The sequence below is a fragment of the Phoenix dactylifera genome, chromosome 14 (genome assembly GCF_009389715.1).
Source record: "Phoenix dactylifera cultivar Barhee BC4 chromosome 14, palm_55x_up_171113_PBpolish2nd_filt_p, whole genome shotgun sequence".
In the NCBI taxonomy this organism is placed as follows: Eukaryota; Viridiplantae; Streptophyta; class Magnoliopsida; order Arecales; family Arecaceae; genus Phoenix; species Phoenix dactylifera.
The window spans coordinates 12581969-12600960 of NC_052405.1; the positions used below are offsets into that span (position 1 = coordinate 12581969).

Below are 18992 nucleotides of genomic sequence, written 5' to 3' on the forward strand. Positions count from 1 at the left end.
TGAATCCCAAAGCTTCCTCTCCATCCGTGTGCTGCCTCAATCATCCTCTACCTCGTGCCAAATCAGAAGAGGGTCAAGTAAAGAAGAAGCCGAGTTCCTTCATCTTCAAAATTCGTTTGAGAGCTTCTCTTTACTCCATTTGTTTATATTGGATATATTTGCTTAGTTAAGAAGCTTGTACTTGCTTTAAATTCTTAGTCTAATATCTTGTAACTTGATTCAATCAAGGGATTGAATCAAGAGGTTAAGGTTTGTTGGTGAGCCAAAGGAAAACCAACGGTGTTGAGGTTGGTTGGTGAGCCGAGTGTAAAACCAACGTGTAAGGGTTCGATTGTGATCCCGGGAAAACAATCGGGTTGGTTCTAGTCGGTGAGCCTGGGAAAACCGACCGAGTTCGTTGTGAGCTCGTAAAACAACAAGTTTGGTTGTGAGCTTGGAAAACAACCGGCTGTAATCTGGAGGATTATAGTGAAATTCCCAAGAGGTCTTGGGGAGTGGATGTAGGTGCTGGGGTGCACCGAACCACTATATGTTTGTTGTGTTTGTGATGCTTTTTGTCATTGTCTAACTTGCTCACTTACTTACTTAGATAAATTGCTTGCTTAACTCTTATCTGCGCATCCTTTAGTTGCAAGCATATTTAATTTACTTAATCAAGTCTCATTCAATAAATCAAACTGTTGCTAAGTTTAAATTCCACTGTGCATCTATACAACTTAGCATAATTAATTGAAAAGTTTTAGAAGTAGTATAAAAGTTTTAAAAGACCCAATTCACCCCCCCTCTTGGGTTGTATCTACTGGGCAACAACTTCGCTATTGAATTGGAGAGATCTAACCATTGAACATTAGTTTAAATAGTACGATCTTTGCCACTTTAGGTAGGGGGCACAGTTTGATTCCAAAAGGCTTTTGGCTTCGTTTCGAGTCCCAATGATACTAATCGATTCAATTAAAGAGTTCTAGCCATCAACTTTTGGTTTCAATAGTAGAATCCTTGACATTTTAGGGATGGGGGGTTTGATCAAAGAGCATCTGCTTTCTTTGAGTTTTAATCATACTAAGGCTCATTTGGAAGAGTTTTTAGAGGCCAAAAAATACTTTCTGACTCTCAAAAAGCACTTTTGGATGAAAAAAGTATTTGGTAAAAATTTTGAAAAATTATTTTAGCTTTTTCAAAAAACTAAAAACAATATTTTGGGAAAAGTTCCATTTTGGAGCTTTCCGATCCCAATCCGATGGTAGGACCGGCATTCCTAAGGACAGCGCTTCGAGCGGTGTGTAGATCCCCTCGCGTCCGGTCCCCTCCAAGGCGCGTGCCCTCAGATTCTCCACTAAAAATATTACACTTACCCGGATTCCATACCCCTAGAAATTAGTACCCGTATCCCTTCCCGTTCGTGTAGGGGTAAAATGGAAAATTTACGCAATAATGAGCTAATCGTGATAAAGCCAGATGTGGTTAAGGCTGCAAATGGGTCGGGTCGACCTGTGACCCGACCCGACCCGACCCGAATTTTAAGACCCGCGGGTCCGGATCAGGTCCTGAAATTGGATCCGAATTATTTTCTGAGTCGGGTCTGGGTTTACCAAATGGATCCGACCCGAATGGACCCGAAGAAGAGACAGAGATGAAAAGCAAAAGGGAGTCTTTTCTTTTCTTTTCTTTTCTTTTTTTTTTCTTTTTTTTTTTGGGTGGGTTGTGGTACTGTTGGTCAGGATAGCAAGTTAGCAACAAGCATAGGTTCACAGAATCCAAAGGAACGTCGGCCCATCAGGATTCTCTCTCGATCTATTACACTGTTGATACCTCTGGTGTCTCGGTAGCTGCCTTTTTTTTTTTTCCTTCTGTTTTTTGGTTTTTGTTTCTTTTAACTTTTGAAGGGAGAAAGTGAGGGAACACTGCAACTGAATATGGGTCATGTGCCAGTTTTCTGTAATGGAATTGGATTTTGGAAGAAGGTCTGGGATTTTTTTTGTCCTCGTGAGAGGGGAGCTGGGAGACACCGAGTTCCGTCCAATCAGTCGTATAGATAAAAAATAGTGTGACATGAAATTTGGCTTGTAGACCGACTTAGTTAGTAAGCCATGGGTCATCTGTTCTGTGTGGAGCTCAATTGCAAGTCTTTCAAGTCATCGGTCACCCAGCACCTCATAATTATGATATGACCAAATTAGATTTGCCCAAATTTTTTTTCCTAAAAACACAAAAATATTAGATCCGATCGGACCCGGATCCGACCCGATCTTCAATCGGATCGGATCCGGATCCAAAATTGGGACCCGAACAAAAATTGGATCGGATCAGTGTTACCTAGGATCCAATCCGACTCGATACCCTAGATGTGGTCGAGGGCATTTTGCGGATCGACGCGGGAAGCGTACGAGCGGCCTTTCGTGGAAGGTCACCATCACGTGCGGCGGCTCCTGAAGGGCGCCAAGGTTTGCCAAAAACCCCAACGAGAGGGGGCATAAAACCTAAGGCTTCTGACATCCGTCAGATTGGCCACGTGTCAAGAGCTGACCGAATAGGGATAGAGCGGCCAACACTTTTTTTCAAATCTTTGACCGTTGATTAGGCAGTGGACGGTGAAAAGGCGATGCAAGTGGAAGGAGAGTCGGCCGAACCGCGAACGCGCGTCGCCTTACCCCCTGGTTCTCGCCATTTTCAGCTGGGCGGGCGAGCGAGAGCGAGAGCGAGAGCGAGAGGCGGGGGAAGATCGAAGCTTTTTGGGTTCGTCGAAGCCCTAGATCTGGTTTGCTTTTGATCCGTCAGACGTGGTCGGAGGTGGTGGTGCATTGGAGGAGATCTTTGAATGGCTCAGCTGCAGGCGATTGGGGCCTATTCTTCTCCAAAGATTTCGGTCCATGGATCGAGGACTTGTGGTGACTCGCATTCTTTGCTCCTTTCTTCGATTTCTCTTTGTTTCCTTGGTTCTTTGTAGCTTTATCGGCTTTCAGGGGTAGACAAATGGTATCTTAATCGAGTTTTCGTGTTGATTTTGGCGACCGATTTCTTCTTTCCTTTTTTCTCAACCTGTCATTCGATATTGATTTCCTGATTCGCTGCCTTTGTTTTAGGTTTTTCTGTAAATAATATTTCTCCATTGGATCTGAGTCTTCTCATGTGTCTCCTAATCGCCCCACGAGAGCTTTAGTCGGCTACTGAAACTGAAGTTTAAAATTTTAATTTGAAGATTTTTTGGAGGAAATCTGTTTGTTTTCCATCAGTAGCTGGTTTTCCAAAATATTTGAACATATGAAAACAAATTATGTGGAGAAATGATGGGAATTTAAATTTATGGGGAAAGAATTTGCGGTTTAACCTCACATGATGGATTTTGTCATTGTTTTCGCGTTTCTCTCTTCATATTCATTTAGGAGGGGAATGATGAATTATGCTCATTTTATACAACAAATGCATGCCTGGCTTTGTTTTGCTTATGATCCCTTGTTAACCAAAGTTTTCTGTTCTCGAAGGAACACCCACTTACCGGGATAACTTATGCTGCTTTAAGAAGTCCAACTTCCACCGGGAGGTACCGAAGCCGTTGAATTTTTCTAATTTGACTTGCTTCCTTTTGACATTTTATATTCTCTGTGTCATAGGCTGACTGTGTTGATATTTTATTAGGTGGGTGCAAGGTCAAGTGGGTTCTGTGGTAATGTGATCATTCACCAGAATTCACAACAAACATGTGTTTATCGGAACCAAGGTATGCGAAGAGGAATTGCTTGTAATTTGTTTCAGTTTTAGTGAAAAATTATGTAATTTTGGAATTCATTTTCTGTCCATTGCATATGCACCTAAGTTTCAGATGCATGCACAAACAAGCACTTGATTGTCGGAACAAAATGAACGTTGGTTATTGATTGCTTCTGGTTGAAACTGAAAGTTTTCAAAACTTTGGAGTTTGAGCCATGTGCTTAGAAACTTTTTCAGCATAGTTTTCATGCAAAATACCTTTGAAATGGTAAGATGGGTCAGAGATTATTAAATCTGACATCTTGTTCATTATTAGGGGAACATACAGGGAATATGAAAACTGTGCTTTTGAAATGCTCTCTCTCTCTCTCATCTTATGTTGGATAAGTCTATTGACCAGTGGTTACTCAAAAGAAGAGGAAACAGATTTGGAAACTAATTTCTGCATCAGAAAAAAAGAAGCTTTTTACATGCCTGCTCTCAACTTAATCGAAATACATTTAAATTCATCTAAACTCTTTGCTTCAGGTTGTATTTGAGAAATGTTGTTAGGTTGGTTGCTTTAGTGATCTGTTCTGCTGTTGGTATTATATGTTCTAATTTCCTTTTCCATCTTTAATATTCAGCTATTCAGTGTGTACTGGCTGGCGAAAAAGGGACAGATGCCATATTTTCAGGAAAAACTGATATCTATGGCAGTCATAATGGTAGCGGGTTGCGTGGGAAGATGAATAAAGTGGTTTTGGCTTACAGCGGTGGCTTGGATACATCAGTAATTGTCCCATGGCTAAGGTATAGCTCATGCCTTGCATAGAATGTGATTTTCTTCTATTTGTCATTTTAATAATCTTAATTCCTTATGTGCTGTAAATATTCTTAGGTAGAAGTACTTGCAGTGTATGGTGTACCAATAATTTAGCATTTCATACAAACGCATTTGCCAGTGTTGTACTTTTGAGTTGGAGAACAATGAATGCTTGCCTTATCTGTTTACTTTGATTTGCATTTCCCATCATCTCATTCTTTGTCATCTATGAATTGTAGGGAGAACTACGGATGTGAAGTTGTGTGCTTCACTGCGGATGTTGGTCAAGTAAGTGACTGATTGAATTGTCAGTTTGCTGTAAATAAACTAGAGAGTATTGATTTCTTAACAAATCCTGTACTTTGATGCCATTTCATTATTTAGTTCTTTTTATTTGACATGTTTTACCCTCAAGCATGCTGATCCTATATAATTCTTGTAAAATAGTACCATAAATCAGGTGACTTTTTGCTCATGAACATTTATTTAACTATTTTGTATAGGGCACAAACACACCTAAATACTCGAATTTCATTTAGTATTGGTTATAAAGATTCCATTTACAGTCATTATTTAACAATCTTAGAGCTTCCATAGTTCTTCATCAAACCATCCTACTTGTTGGACCGAAACTTTTACTGTTTAGTTGATCACAAATTCCCTACAGGTATTCATTTCAGCTCATTTATCGAACATTCCCTTCTTTTTTTAATAGGGTGTCATGGAAATCGATGGCTTGGAAAGAAAAGCCAAAGCCAGTGGTGCAAGTCAACTTCTTGTAAAAGATCTAAAAGAGGAATTTGTTAGAGATTACATATTCCCCTGTTTGAGAGCTGGGGCTACCTACGAAAGGAAGTATTTGCTTGGGACCTCAATGGCTCGCCCTGTTATTGCTAAGGTGATGTTCATATGTATATATAGTATTTATGCTTCATTTTCAGTTGAATTAGTTATTGATTATAGAGAATTTGTATGTGACTATCTGGAGATTTTGGGTAATAATTAATAACTTATTGTTTTAATGTTTGTATATGATCTTAGGGACAAGATTCTCATTATATTTCATTATATTTGATGGATTTAATTCTGCAACAAATATGATTTTTAATTCAAGAACCTGTAAGGAATGCATCATTAAACCTGTTTCTGAAGCTGAGATAAATTGCATCTCTTTTTTTTTTCATTTTTTTTCCAAACAGGTCTTTCCCTAACTGATTACATGTCATTGCATTGATAGTCTTTGTTATTTGCACCATAGCTATCTTACGGGTGAACTTAGCTAAAAATTCTGAACAATATTATGTATTTTTACGTGCAAGTTCATTGTAAAATTTAGAGTTATATATATATATATATATATATATATATATATATATATATATATATATATATATATATATAGAATCTTAATAGAAGCAGTAGTTTGATAACTTTGTTATTTACATCATTTTTCTTTGGTAGAAGTAAGATGTTATTACTTTTCATTTCTTGTTATGTAAAAAAAAAAGACAGCTCAGAATACTTTTCTTAAACATGTCCTGCCAGAGTCAAATTCTGTGTTTTGGGATGTCCATTTTAAAAGTCAGATAAGAGAGCCACGAGATCATATATTATAGCTTTCTTTAGAACTGACATGGTCTACTAAGTGGTTTTCTGCTGTTAGGCCTGTATGATACGAGGTCAGCCAACCTGCTATCTTGACCATGGTCAAATCCGTTCAACCTGGGTTGTAGGTTGATAGAATTTGATCGCCACGATAAGGGGCTACGACAGGATGATATCATGAATGTTTTTTCCTTTTTTTGGTTGGGGGGGAGAGAGAGCGGAGATGAACGCATACCTGGTAGACGACGGCTGCCAGGAAAACTACAGTGAGCCATTTTTATATAACCAACCCATTTTTATAACTACAGTGAGCCATTTTTATAATCAAACATGCTGGTTTTATAAGGTTTTATAACCTCACTAAAGCGAACCTTGAACCATTTTGACTTGGCATCTGTTCGGTCTGATATGGGCTACAGCTTTGGGTCAATTCAGCAATCACTAGCTACAGCTTTGTCTAGGTATTTCATAAGGCAATCCCGACATCCTCATCCAAACAGCACAGGTTTTGATAGCATAAACAGATGGGACAAAGTTTGGCAGCAGGACCTCTAGTGTGAGACCCAGCCAATGTCCGTCAAGTAGCCCATTTCCCAAAATTTGAGCAAGTCTTGCTCTGGACATTTTGTAAGTGAAACTTTTGCACTTAGAAAATTTGGAAAACATCAATAACATCGTAGGTTATCACAATCCTACCTCGTACCTTTACTGCATAAAATGCCTCAACCCGTCCACCCAATGCTAATCACTATAACCCACTGTCACCACCACTCACTACCTCCATGTTCACTACCCCTTGAGGCCATCACCAGCACCTCTCCACTATTATTTCCACCATTTGTAGCTATCACAAACATCACCACATTCCTCCAGTGCTGCCACTACCAACCTCACAGCACCCCCACTATCATCCACCACCACTTGCCCCTATCATTTTCACTAGTATCATTGTGATCAAACAATGCAGCCACCATTAATAATGCCTTATTGTTTTATCTGATTTTAAAAATGAAAAAAATTGTACTTACTTAATACTTTTTATTTTCCAAGGTCTCGACCGGCTGAATTGGTAAAGTCTCTTGTGTTGATTTGAGAGATTTGGGGTCCTTCCTGCCCTCACTTTGATATTTGCCCTGGCTTCCACCTATCCTAGTTCTCAAATACATTTATTTTGTTTTTAGAATATTGAAGACAAGATAGAAATAATTAGAAACAAAAATAAGAAATAAAAAAAAGTGGAAGTGGTGCCAAATGAAGCCTAAGCAAGCCTTCAGATCCTTAAAAAGGCAGAAAAGGGTGGATGAGAGTAGACAAGCTTCGAACGTTCCAAGGCACAAGTACAGAAATGGAAGGATATTGCTGCTGCTTATTAACTGCTTATCTGTGTTGTACACACTGAAGCAGGTCTATATATAGTGATACCAGTCAACATGGATTATACAAAGTAAAGGCAAGAGTGCTCCCTTGTACTCTTCTTAAAAGTTACCAGCATGGTATTCGTTGTAAGATAGGGTTTGATACGGGCTCATAGTTTAATCCTTAAGTAGGAGATACAATGTTATGGAAGGATGCATCTATAAATGCCAGTACAAGCAGGTGCAACATTACAAGAAGTATGCCTCTAGGTTCTGAAAGAGTAAAGACCACTCAAAAGTCAAATATAACTAAATGAGTAGTAGAAAGGTACTTATTAGTCAATGAAGGCTAAGTTAGTGATGCATATGAAAAATTAAAAGGAAAACACAAGCAGGTTAGGTTAAGTATGATACCTATGCAGAAGTTGGTAGATGAGCCATCCTACAGCTACAAATGAAAAAGCCAATAGAGTCTCAGGTGCGCCCGCACACATACACACACACACACACACACACACAGAGAGAGAGAGAGAGAGAGAGAGAGAGAGAGAGAGAGAGAGAGAGAGAGAGAGAGCAAAATCATCCAAACCTGTATCTAGTCAACCTTTTTCACAGCTTGTAATCGCAGAAAAGATATGGAAACCATCACTGAGCACTGAAAATTTTCATAATTCAAGATTCCAAACAATATCGAGGCATCTTCTCAAGCTTTTGATGGGCCCAGGAATACAAGAAATGGAGATTGCCATAAAACTTGAGGAGCAACCATGGATGACTTTCGACAGTTCAGTAAATTCAGTAGTGGGGACAATAAAATTCATACAGTAGCCTTCGTGCCTCTGTCCCTCTCATAGTCTCATGTAATATATGAAGGTCATAGATGATAATAATGCAGCTGTATGCATACTACAGTAATTTGGGAAGCAAGTAATAAAGCGAAGCTGACAGTTGATTAAGAGATTTCATTGCAAAAGACATTAAATAGTAGGGATGTTAGAACCATGTATTATAATGATGAATATGTTGCATACCTAAGACGAGATGATAGCACAGAGCTTGCTGACTGCAATGATGTGGCCAAAACTTGAGTCAATACACTTGCCTAAAGGTAAACAAGAAAAGAAGTTAATCATTGTTCTTTTTGTTCCATTTCTGAACTAAAAGGTGAAACCATTGTAGAGCAGTTTCTCCAATGATAAAATGAGTGTGTGATGGAAAGATAATATGTTGTATGGCAGAAAGAAAGGGATTAGGTGATTTCATGTTTGCAGGTCTTGTTGCATAGTCTTCTATTCACATTCAATGGACATGTACATGTTTCAGCTCGCCCTTAGACATTCTTAATGAGTTCTGAAAGGTAGTCCTATAGTTCTGTATTCCAACACATATCGGCTAAAGTTGTTTTGTTCATGTTGATGTTCGAGTATTATGTAGTGTGTGTGTGTGTGTGTGTGTGTGTGTGTGTGTGTGTGTGTGTGTTTATGGTCTTGGTTATTTGTAAATACTGCAGACAAATTTAAAGTGTTGTCCTTTTTTAACTGCCTCTGGCTGATAATTCACTTAGCAAGACTTTTATGTCTCCATTTGTTGACAGTACCCACTTATGCAGGTTCATCATGGGATGGACTTCTCTGGCTAGAAAAAGGTTAGAGATCCCATTTTTTAAGGTGGTTTTGTGTAGGCACCAAAAAATTTTGTAGGAGAAAATTAAAGAACTTGAATATTCAGGCATCTACTGTAATTTTGGTGAAATTGGTTTTGATAGTAGTAGAAAAGGAACATGAGCCTATCTTGAGCATGAAGATTAGTAAAATTTTGGTTGTTAAGCATGCTGCATTTCTTGATGGGAACTAAATCGTGGTGACTTGAATGCATTAGGCTGACATGGTTCTAGCAATGTTGAAAATCTGTGCCAATTCATGGCTTAAACTTGTTATCTGCAGAAATAGGATGCTAGTTGATAGGAATAAGGGGCACTATTTGTTTAGGTCTCTGAAATGAAGTACATGAATAAATATGTAGTGCAGCATCTGTGCATCCTTACAGACATTGGCTAAAGCCTTTTAATATTTATTGATTATGGATTTCCTTTTGCCCAAATATTCAGGAACATGCTTGCTGAAAGGTTATGTAGTTTTTGCTCGCCACATTAACTTCTGCATGATTCTTTAATAATCTTAAAGCTAACTAAGAAAATATAATATTGAAAGGAAGAGAAGTCTGTTTCATGGATCTGATTTTGGATGGCAGGCAATGGTTGATGTTGCTAAAGAAGTTGGTGCAGATGCAGTCTCGCATGGATGCACAGGAAAAGGAAATGATCAGGTGTGCTTTTTTACTTTGAGGAATGCTTTCTACATCTTTGCTCTTTTAATCATCATTTGTGCCATATCTTTGGCTGCAGGTTCGGTTTGAACTTACCTTCTTTGCTCTGAATCCTGAACTCAAAGTTGTGGCACCATGGAGGGAATGGGAGATCACAGGTCGAGAAGATGCTATCGAGTATGCCAAGAAACACAATGTTCCTGTTCCTGTTTCAAGGAAATCAATTTACAGCAGAGATCGTAATCTATGGCACCTTAGCCATGAGGTATCTTGACTTTTTCACTGAGTCACTGGAGGACCAGTCTATGATTATCTTGATGCTGCTATTCCGTGTCTAAGCATTTCTGTTGCTTATGCACCTATTCAGAGAAAATTTTCTTTTTGTCAGGCATCTATTTTCATTTTTTATCTTTCAGTTTTTATAAGCTATAAAATACTTGGAAAATGGAAGTAACAAATAACTTAAATTTAGAACGAACACTACATTTTTCTGTAGAGAATTTTTTTTTCATGTATATGGTACCTTCCCCTCCAAAATGCTGTCATTCATGGGAACAACACAGACCATACACCAGAACCAGATGCTGTTTTGCAGATGTGCTGCGGTTTATCTTGTGAAAGCAATTTCCTCCCTAACCACTGTCTCCTCCCTGCAGATGTAAATAACTTGGTGTCAGCTGGGCAATTTGTTACACTTTTATCCTTCATGAGTTTCATTGAATAAATTGTTCTTATGCGAACTTGGAAGTTCTCTAGACAAAAGGAATGGTGAATAGGAGGCATAAAACTGTTTTTTTCTAGGACTACCTAATTGTATGCTGATAGTGTATATGATTTTTTTCCTCTACCCTAATTTTTTGATTATTGCAAAATGCAGCTATTGATGAAAACATGAAAGTATGACAATCTGTTATTTAATTTTGAAGGGAGACATTCTGGAGGACCCTGCAAATGAGCCAAAGAAGGATATGTACATGATGACTGTTGACCCAGAAGATGCACCTAATCAACCTGAGTAAGTGACCTCATCTTGCTTAGATGAATCTCTCAGTTGACTGCTAATCTCGTACCTCAGTTATCGTAAAGGCCTGAAATTATTTTGTTATACATCTAGTAGCATTTAGTTTCTGGAATTTGGTAATCTCCAGGTCGACTTTTTAATGTAAAAACTGCAGGTGAAATTGGCGGTATGTGCAAATGATCCAATTTTTCTGAAAATATTTCTATTACCATTCAATTATGGCCTCTTGCATGGTCTTCCTAAGTTTCTAGGCAGACCTGTGTAGACCCACTATCCACTTAGATGAAGCACCTAGTCATCATAGGAGGTTGATTGTAGTTTGAGTCGTCGGTGATTAATCAACTCTATCTTAAATAAGAAAAGGAGCATTTCATGGTCATATTTCATATATCCATTCATCTTGCTTATGTTGTTTAATGGGGAGGAAGAAAAATGAAACAATTGCCCTCATATCCAGTTTGCTACTTGGCTACTGCTCAAGTTGGACTGCTTCGACTATTCACAAAATAGTAAAAGCTCTCTCTCTCTCTCTCTCTCTCTCTCTCTCTCTCTCTCTCTCTATATATATATATATATATATATATATATATATATATATGTATGTATGTATGTATGTATGTACATGTACATGTGTGTGTGTATGTATGTACATGTACATGTACATGTGTATGTATGTATGTGTGTGTGTGTATATTTAAAATTGGGGTGTATAACTTCTTTTTTAAGGTTTTATTATAAGTATACACTAGCCGTGACATGTAGTGTTGTAAGCCAATTGAGCTTTTTAGTGTCTTGTCACCACTTAGTTAAATGCAGTTGCTTTCGTATCAAATCTCTTTCCAAAGTCGTCCTTTAGGTTTCATTAAATGTTCATCTCTTGCATCGAGTTGTCTTGGATAGGATTTGAGGCGAACCTGGAGTTGGTTGTAAAGCTTTCTAAAATTTGGTGGCACATACTCTCCCGTGGGAGAAGGCTGCTTTGCTACTCCTTCACATCTTGCTTACTTGGGCAGCTTGTAGAAGCGATACAGCTCATGAGCTCATAGAACCTACTGTTATAGTAAATGTTATTCATGTCAGGCATATTAAATATCGATATAGATGCCTATACTCTAGGCAGTGCTTCAGTTTGTGAGGTTACCACCTGGGCAGCCACGTAAAATCCACTTAAATCACCTAGAGATGTACATCTAGGTGTATGGACCCACCAGAGTGCCTAGATGGAGATGCGTATCTAGATGTGTGTTCGGATCACAGAAGTTTGGCACGTGTCTCAGAACATGTGGCACACGTGTCGAGGTGCATAAGACGGCATCCCAGCCCGTGGAGCCGGCTGGCATCCATTTGTCGCATCACAAGTCTTTGTGATTGTGTTATTGACCTTTGTGGCATCAGATGATGAGGGACTTCTCTGGATTAGTCTTGATTTCTTACCTTAAAACCTGCCATTCTTTGCTTCTTTTCCTCCTTTTTCTTCCTAAACCGATGATGGTTGATTTCTCATCCTTCTGTTACAAAAGAGTTATATGGTCCTGTGCTGATGTACAAATCAAATGGATATAGGGCTGAGCAGTGCAAGGACCTTCTGGTTTGATAATTACCCTGCTTTCTAAGCAGATGCACGGTCTACCTCCTTGTCATGCAGCAGAGATGGAGGAAAAGGAAGTACATCTATGAGTTTATTCATCATTGCTTTCCTTTGGGAAAAACCCACAAGTTTCATGGCTGCTGGGTCAATGAATATGCTAATTATATCCTTCTATATTCTACATATGATGTGCTTGCGAAAACGTTTCATATAAGCATTTCTTTCAGTCCTGACAATAGAAAGCAGACTGCTGTGTGTATTTATATCAGAAAATGCTCAAAGATGCTATTACTCCTCTGTAGTCCATCAGTGTGTAAATATATAACTTGAATAGAATCAAACTGTATGATTTGCAGATACGTGGAGATTGGGATCAATTCAGGCATACCTGTCTCCCTCAATGGAGAAGAACTCACCCCTGCATCCCTCCTCGCGGAGCTCAACGAGGTTGGCGGTAAGCATGGGATTGGACGCGTGGACATGGTCGAGAACCGGCTGGTTGGCATGAAGTCTCGCGGCGTCTATGAGACGCCCGGCGGCACGATCCTTTGGACCGCAGCCCGCGAGCTCGAATCCTTGACGCTGGACCGGGAGACCATGCAGGTGAAGGACGTGCTCGCCCTCAAGTACGCCGAGCTGGTGTACGCCGGCCGCTGGTTTGATCCGCTCCGCCGGTCGATGGACGCCTTCATGGAAAAGATCTCGGAGACCACGACCGGGTCGGTGACTCTCAAGCTCTACAAGGGGTCGGTCAGCGTTGCGTCCAGGAGGAGCTCATGCAGCTTGTACAGAGAAGACATCTCATCCTTCGAGAACGGCCTGATCTACAACCAGGCTGATGCTGCTGGATTCATCCGGCTATATGGGCTTCCTACCAGAGTCCGGGCCATGCTTGAGAGGGGCATCTGAGAGTTTCCTCTTCTCTTGGCTGTTGTGAGAATTTGGTGGTGCAAGCATAGCATATTTTTTGTAGGCTTTTCTCATTAAGGTTCTCCTACATGTGCTATACTTTATATCTGGGTACGGGTATTCTAAATGCTGTACGATGCTGTGCACAGTCTGATGGCCTGATGGTATGGTTCTTGGGTCGGCTGGTTGGTATCATTGCGCATGGGATGTGGGAAATGGATGCCGCAACAACTGAGATGATGTGATGGAAAGGTGGCGACTGCCTCAATCATTCTTGTGGCTTGTTGGTGTGGGGCTCTTCTGGAGCAGGTAAGAGCCGTTTTTGTGGTCAGAATATTATCATTGCACTGTGTCAGAATGTTGATTGATGGCTATGTGTCCATTTCTGACACCTCTGCTGCTGATTGACATTATTATTTTTTTTGTGGGTGGTGCTGAGGTGGGTAATATTTCCTTGGTAAACGGAAGATGCCTAAAGCTGCGTCTATCAGTGGTTATTTTATTTTTATCCATCACATCTTTATTCTGGTCGATATGATATTTTAGTGGTATCCTGCCATTGGTGTGTCAGGGCAAGCGGTGATTGTGGAATGGACGGGAGTGTGAGCAGGGAGACTGCACTTGTGTATACTGAAACTTGATACTTCTAGTTTGGAAAATCTACAATTGTAGAATTCTGGTTTTATGTCAGTGCAAACTGGCTATGGGTGGGACCAAACTTACACGCCAGATTGTGATGAACTGAGCCCAAGTCTGTCTGTGTTAAAATCCCTAGGAATCCATTAGGGATGTGCTTGTGAAATAGAATCTCAGACCAGGATTCCAACCATTAACTTTAATCAACCCCTTTTCTTCCTTTTTTTTTTTTTTTTTTTTTTTAGGCCGGCGCCTCACAGTACATGAGTATGGAGATACTCAATAAAGTCAGAAAATAATATATCACGGAAAGCCTTGGATAACTTTCTTTCCTGCGTCTACAAAACATCGCCTGAGTGACTGGCCACGTAAGAGGCCGCTCAATCCGCGGCCCCATTAGCCTCCCTGTAAACATGTTTGGCTAGGAAGGCCTCTTCATAAGCTTATTAACGAGTCGAGCCAAGTTCGAGCTTGAGAGGTTTGGGCTCGGCTTGTTCATAAGATTTCAGGCTCGGGCTTAGGCTCGATACCGAGCTCTGTATTGCGCTCGAGCTCAGACTTGCTTGGCAAAGCAAAGGCTCGGGCTTGGCTCGGCTCGTTAATAAGCCCATTCCGAATAGGCCTTCGAGCTCTAGGTTTCCAATGCGATGATGTAGCAAAACACAGCGTCCACAGCGCACAGCGACATTTAATGCTTTAAGGGGGTATTTATTTTTTTTCTGCTACAAAAAGTATTTTTGGCATTAAATGCATCGCTGTAGCAAACCACAACACGCGCGGCTGGGCATTTAATGCCATAAGGGGGTATTTAAATTTTTTTTTTGCTACTATGAAAGATATTTTTGAGGCCGCTGCGGCCGCCGTCGCAAGCTACGTTGCTCGTCGCTATCCCATTAATGCACTTGAGGGAGAGGTCGAAGTCGGTAAGCATGAGATACAACAGCCACTCCAATCTCTGCTCAGTACTATGTCCTAAGTAGGAGTTTGATACATTGGGTAGGTGAGTTGTCATGGGGAAATGGACTACTTAGGGCACCATATCATCATTCCTTGACTGCCCAGTCGAGCTACCACTTCCTCTCTCTATCAGATGCGTTGTGGCATTAATGCCACGGCGCTGTATTGCATTTAATGCTGCAGTGCGCGCGATGCGAGGACTGTGGCATCGATTTCTGTTTTAGGGGAGATGTGGATGAAATATTTGTTGATTAAGTTTCTTGCAAGGAAATACTCGGATTCCGAAGTCGAGCTCCATTTGGGCTTGTGAGCTGCTCGGGCTTGGATTTAAATGGGCCCCATTTAGAACTCGGGCTCGAGCTCATTTGATTAACAAGCCGATCTCGAGCCAAACCTGAGCTGAGCTCGAGCAGCTCGGCTCGTTAACAGGCCTACCTCTCCATATCTACCGATGGCCCAAATGTCTCGGAGTAGGGGATGGTCCCATCCCGACACCCTCGGACCCTCCTGGATCGACCTTATAATAATGGCTGAGTCGCCCTCTATAATAATGGAGTGAGCCTGCAACACTCGCCGCGCATATCGAAGGCCCTCCCATGTAGCTCTCAACTCGGCACTAGAGATCGAGGTCTCTGCTAGCTGATAGCCACGAGAGCTCAGGTCCCTAATGACGAACCCAACGTCCCCTCTATATACTCTGTTCTGTACCGATCCGTCAAAGTTAACCTTGAGGAATCTCAGGGGTGGGGGCTCTCAGGTGAAAAACATCAAACAAGGCGCCACATGAGCAAAATGGAAGTCCCAGATATTTTGAACTATCAGAAGTCCACCTGACAAGGTTCCGTAACTAAGCTCCTCTGCTTGTATACAAGCACACTCTACCACATATCTTGACGACATACGGTGTCTGCCAAAGATCCTAGCATTTCTGGCCAGCCAAATTTGATAAGCAATGCATGTAGCTCTAATAGCCACGGGGTCCAATTGGGGCTGGCAGTCTGGTAGACTAGCATCGGATGACCCGTAAGAACTGATCCCTCAGTCCCCAGACATCCTGTGGAATTCCCTGCTAGAGACCAGGACCTCCTCGCCCACACACACTATAGCAACACATATTCAATTGTCTCGTCAGCATCACACATCGGACACCGGAGGGGAATCCTCACGCCACGGTCACTGAGTACCGATCTCGTCGGTAGGCAATCCCAGATCATCTTCCAAAGAAATAGAGCCAGTCGCAGGTGAAGGCCGAGCCGCCAGACCCAAGCATAGTCCGGGCCTGCCTTGAGATCTTGCTGCAGAACTCAGGCTACATCCCCCACCCTGACTTTGTTCCTACACGAAGACTGCCAAACCCTGACATCCGGACCCCCGCACCCAAGTATCGAAAGGGACTGTACCTGCACTACAAGGTATTCTCCGAAAATCCACCGCAGCCTATCACCATCCCACTGTCCACCTCCAGGATCAAGCAGGTCAAAGACTCGCAGTCCATCGCCCACCTCTGTACTAACCACAGTCGGCCATAAGCTCAGGGGCAATGCATCTACCCACGTGTCCCCTACCACAACGATGCTCCTTCCATCCTCGATCAGCCATTTAGTGTTGGTCATAGCAATCGGTAAATATTTTTCGATCTCTCGCCACATAAAGAAGATCGTGTGTCTACGCCGGAGCATCTCTGCAGATCCCACATGACCATACCTAGCTACCATAACCTGGCTCCAGAGTCCCTGAGGCTCCAGTACAAATCGTACCGCATGACGGGCAATAATGGCCTCTCGTGTCGCCCGAAGAGACTACACACCGAGGCCGCCCTTCTGGAGGGGCTGGCAAACGCTCTCCCAAGCGACCAAATGCACCCCACGCCCCTCCCCCCCAAGAGCCCCAAAGAAAACTCCGAAGGAGCGTTCGATCCTAGCCAACACCGTCTGCGGTACAACTATGTTGGCCATAAGATATATAGGCATCGAACTCAGCACTGACCTAACAGGGTTAGTCTGCCCATCATGGAGAGGGATGTAGCCCGCCAATCCTCTAGCCTGCGCTGAACTCGCTGTACGAGGCCAGAGCACTCTGAGACCCGCATCCTCCTACCAGTAATAGGTACCCCCAGATAGCTCCAAGCTCCCTCCTGCTCCGACATCTCAAGGATCCCCCTCATCTTCCTGTGGACACCGCGCTCCGTACTTGGGCTAAACGTAATAGCTGACTTCAAAAGATTCACTCGCTATCCGTATATTAGACAATAGTCAGCTATCACTCTTCTAAGGCCCCGTGCCTCCCTTGCCCTAGCCCTCACTACTAAAAGACAGTCATCAGCGAAGAGGAGGTAAGAAATACGTCTAGCTCCTAGGGCAGGAACATAGGCTACCAAGGCACGAGGGGCTACTGCCTCCCGTAAGGCTCGAGACAATACATTCGAGCACATAATAAACAAAAATAGGATAGTGGACACCCCTGCCTCAAGCCCATAGTGGAAAGGAAGAAAGGTGATGGTGTGTCATTGACCAAAATAGAGAAACTAGGCCCCTGAACACATCCCATCACCCAATTTATCCAGATCCTATGGAAGACGTAGCTCTCCAGAATAAGTCTGAGGAAGCTCCATCGGATCCTGCCATATGCTCGCTCTATATTCAACTTCATCGCCATCAAGCTTCGTCTCTTCGATGCCCTCCGAAGGTCCCACATCATTTTCTGAGCAATCATGATATTATCCGAAATATTTCTACCTCTCACAAATGCCCTCTATTCTTGGCAAATGATAGCTGACAGCACTGGCTTCACCCTTGTCACAAGAATACTTGCCACAATTTTATACAGTGTTGTGCATAGGCTAATGGGCCTGAAATGATTCGGCTCAGTCGCGTCCTGACGCTTTGGGATCAAGATGACATATATGTCCTTCCATCCCTCCGCCATCTCTACCTGTCCAAAAAAACACTGGACCACTTCAATCACTGATCTTCGAATGATGCACCAATATTTACGAAAAAAGAATGGAGGAAAGTCATTCGGACCTGGGGTCTTGTCCGCCGCTAGGGACCAAACCTCCTCCTGCACCTCCGTATCCAAAATCGGTCGAACTAGGGCTTCATTTTCCACATCACCTATAATGACCTCCGATGTTAGGAGGCGACCAGTACTAGTGGAATCCTCCACCTCCGTCCATCTAGATCTAAAGAAGTCGAGTAGCATCCCCCGGACCGTCGACTCACCCTCCACCCACTGACCCCTCTCATCTCGCAAGGATCTAATCGTGCCTCTATGTCTTCTAAAGACAGTCGATCGGTGGAAAAAAACTAGTATTTCGGTCTCCTTCACCGACCCACCGTATTCTAGACTTTTGTCTCTAAAAGACCTCTTGTTGTCGTAAGAGTGAGTGATGAGTAGCGAGAAGTCCCCACAGACCTACCATGTTAGATGCCGAGAGCTCGCCACTCTGATCCTCCTTACCCTACAGATCGGCAATAGAGGCCTCCACCTCCTCTAACCTCCTGAATATATTGTCCACCACCTCACAGTTCTATCAGCGGAGCCGCCTTTTGGTGAGCTCCAGCTTACGAGAAACTCTTTGCATTGCATCACCCCAGACTGGCATGGATTAAGCTACCTTCACAATATCCCATGACTGGGGGTAAGACAACCATTTCTTCTCAAAACGAAAGGAAGATCTATGGCTGGAGCCCAAACCCATGGAGATAAGCAAAGGACAGTGGTCCGATGCAATCCGAGGAAGATGCCTCTCCTGATAGGTATGGAATCGAAGGATCCACTCTAAGGAACCCAGAGCCCTATCGATTCGCTCCCAAATCCTCGCTCCGCCAGACTGATTATTACACCGTGTGAAGCGCGGCCCGGTGTATCCATGGTCCACTAGGCCATTTCATGATACAAAGTCCTAAAACTCCCTCTTATCCTGAGAATCAATGAAGGCCCTGCCTCCCCTCTTTTCGCTGAGGGACAGAATACAATTGAAATCATCCACTACGGCAGTTGGAAAGCCCTGGGAGATCAGACTGGCAATCTCCTCCCATAGTACTCTCCTGGTCCTATAATCCGTACTCGCGTAGACCCCACAAA

General features: G+C 42.3%; 1 protein-coding gene and 1 long non-coding RNA gene across 2 annotated transcripts; one reads left to right on the forward strand and one right to left on the reverse strand.

Annotated features, from left to right (window-relative positions):
• Positions 1 to 2590: 2590 nt before the first annotated feature.
• On the forward strand, positions 2591 to 13996 carry LOC103702929 (argininosuccinate synthase, chloroplastic-like). The gene is made up of 10 exons (XM_008785570.4): positions 2591 to 2885; positions 3480 to 3538; positions 3634 to 3715; positions 4332 to 4497; positions 4750 to 4798; positions 5226 to 5408; positions 9721 to 9795; positions 9875 to 10060; positions 10722 to 10810; positions 12761 to 13996. The coding sequence occupies exons 1-10, from the start codon at positions 2816 to 2818 to the stop codon at positions 13311 to 13313; spliced, it is 1512 nt and encodes a 503-aa protein (XP_008783792.1). The 5' UTR covers positions 2591 to 2815; the 3' UTR covers positions 13314 to 13996.
• Positions 8067 to 13213, reverse strand: LOC103702928. Its single transcript, XR_001879198.3, has 4 exons — positions 12793 to 13213; positions 10319 to 10445; positions 9892 to 10154; positions 8067 to 8572 (listed from the first exon to the last, which is right to left on the reverse strand). It is a non-coding gene; the product is annotated as an uncharacterized LOC103702928 (long non-coding RNA).
• Positions 13997 to 18992: the final 4996 nt, after the last annotated feature.

What these genes read in the sequence shown, in the direction of transcription:
- LOC103702929 (XM_008785570.4), top strand. Translation starts at nt 2,816, where the DNA reads ATGGCTCAGCTGCAGGCGATTGGGGCCTATTCTTCTCCAAAGATTTCG. An exon ending in ATGTGTTTATCGGAACCAAG is followed by an intron (nt 3,716 to 4,331) that starts GTATGCGAAGAG and finishes TTTAATATTCAG; the next exon opens with CTATTCAGTGTGTACTGGCT. An exon ending in CAGGAAAAGGAAATGATCAG is followed by an intron (nt 9,796 to 9,874) that starts GTGTGCTTTTTT and finishes CTTTGGCTGCAG; the next exon opens with GTTCGGTTTGAACTTACCTT.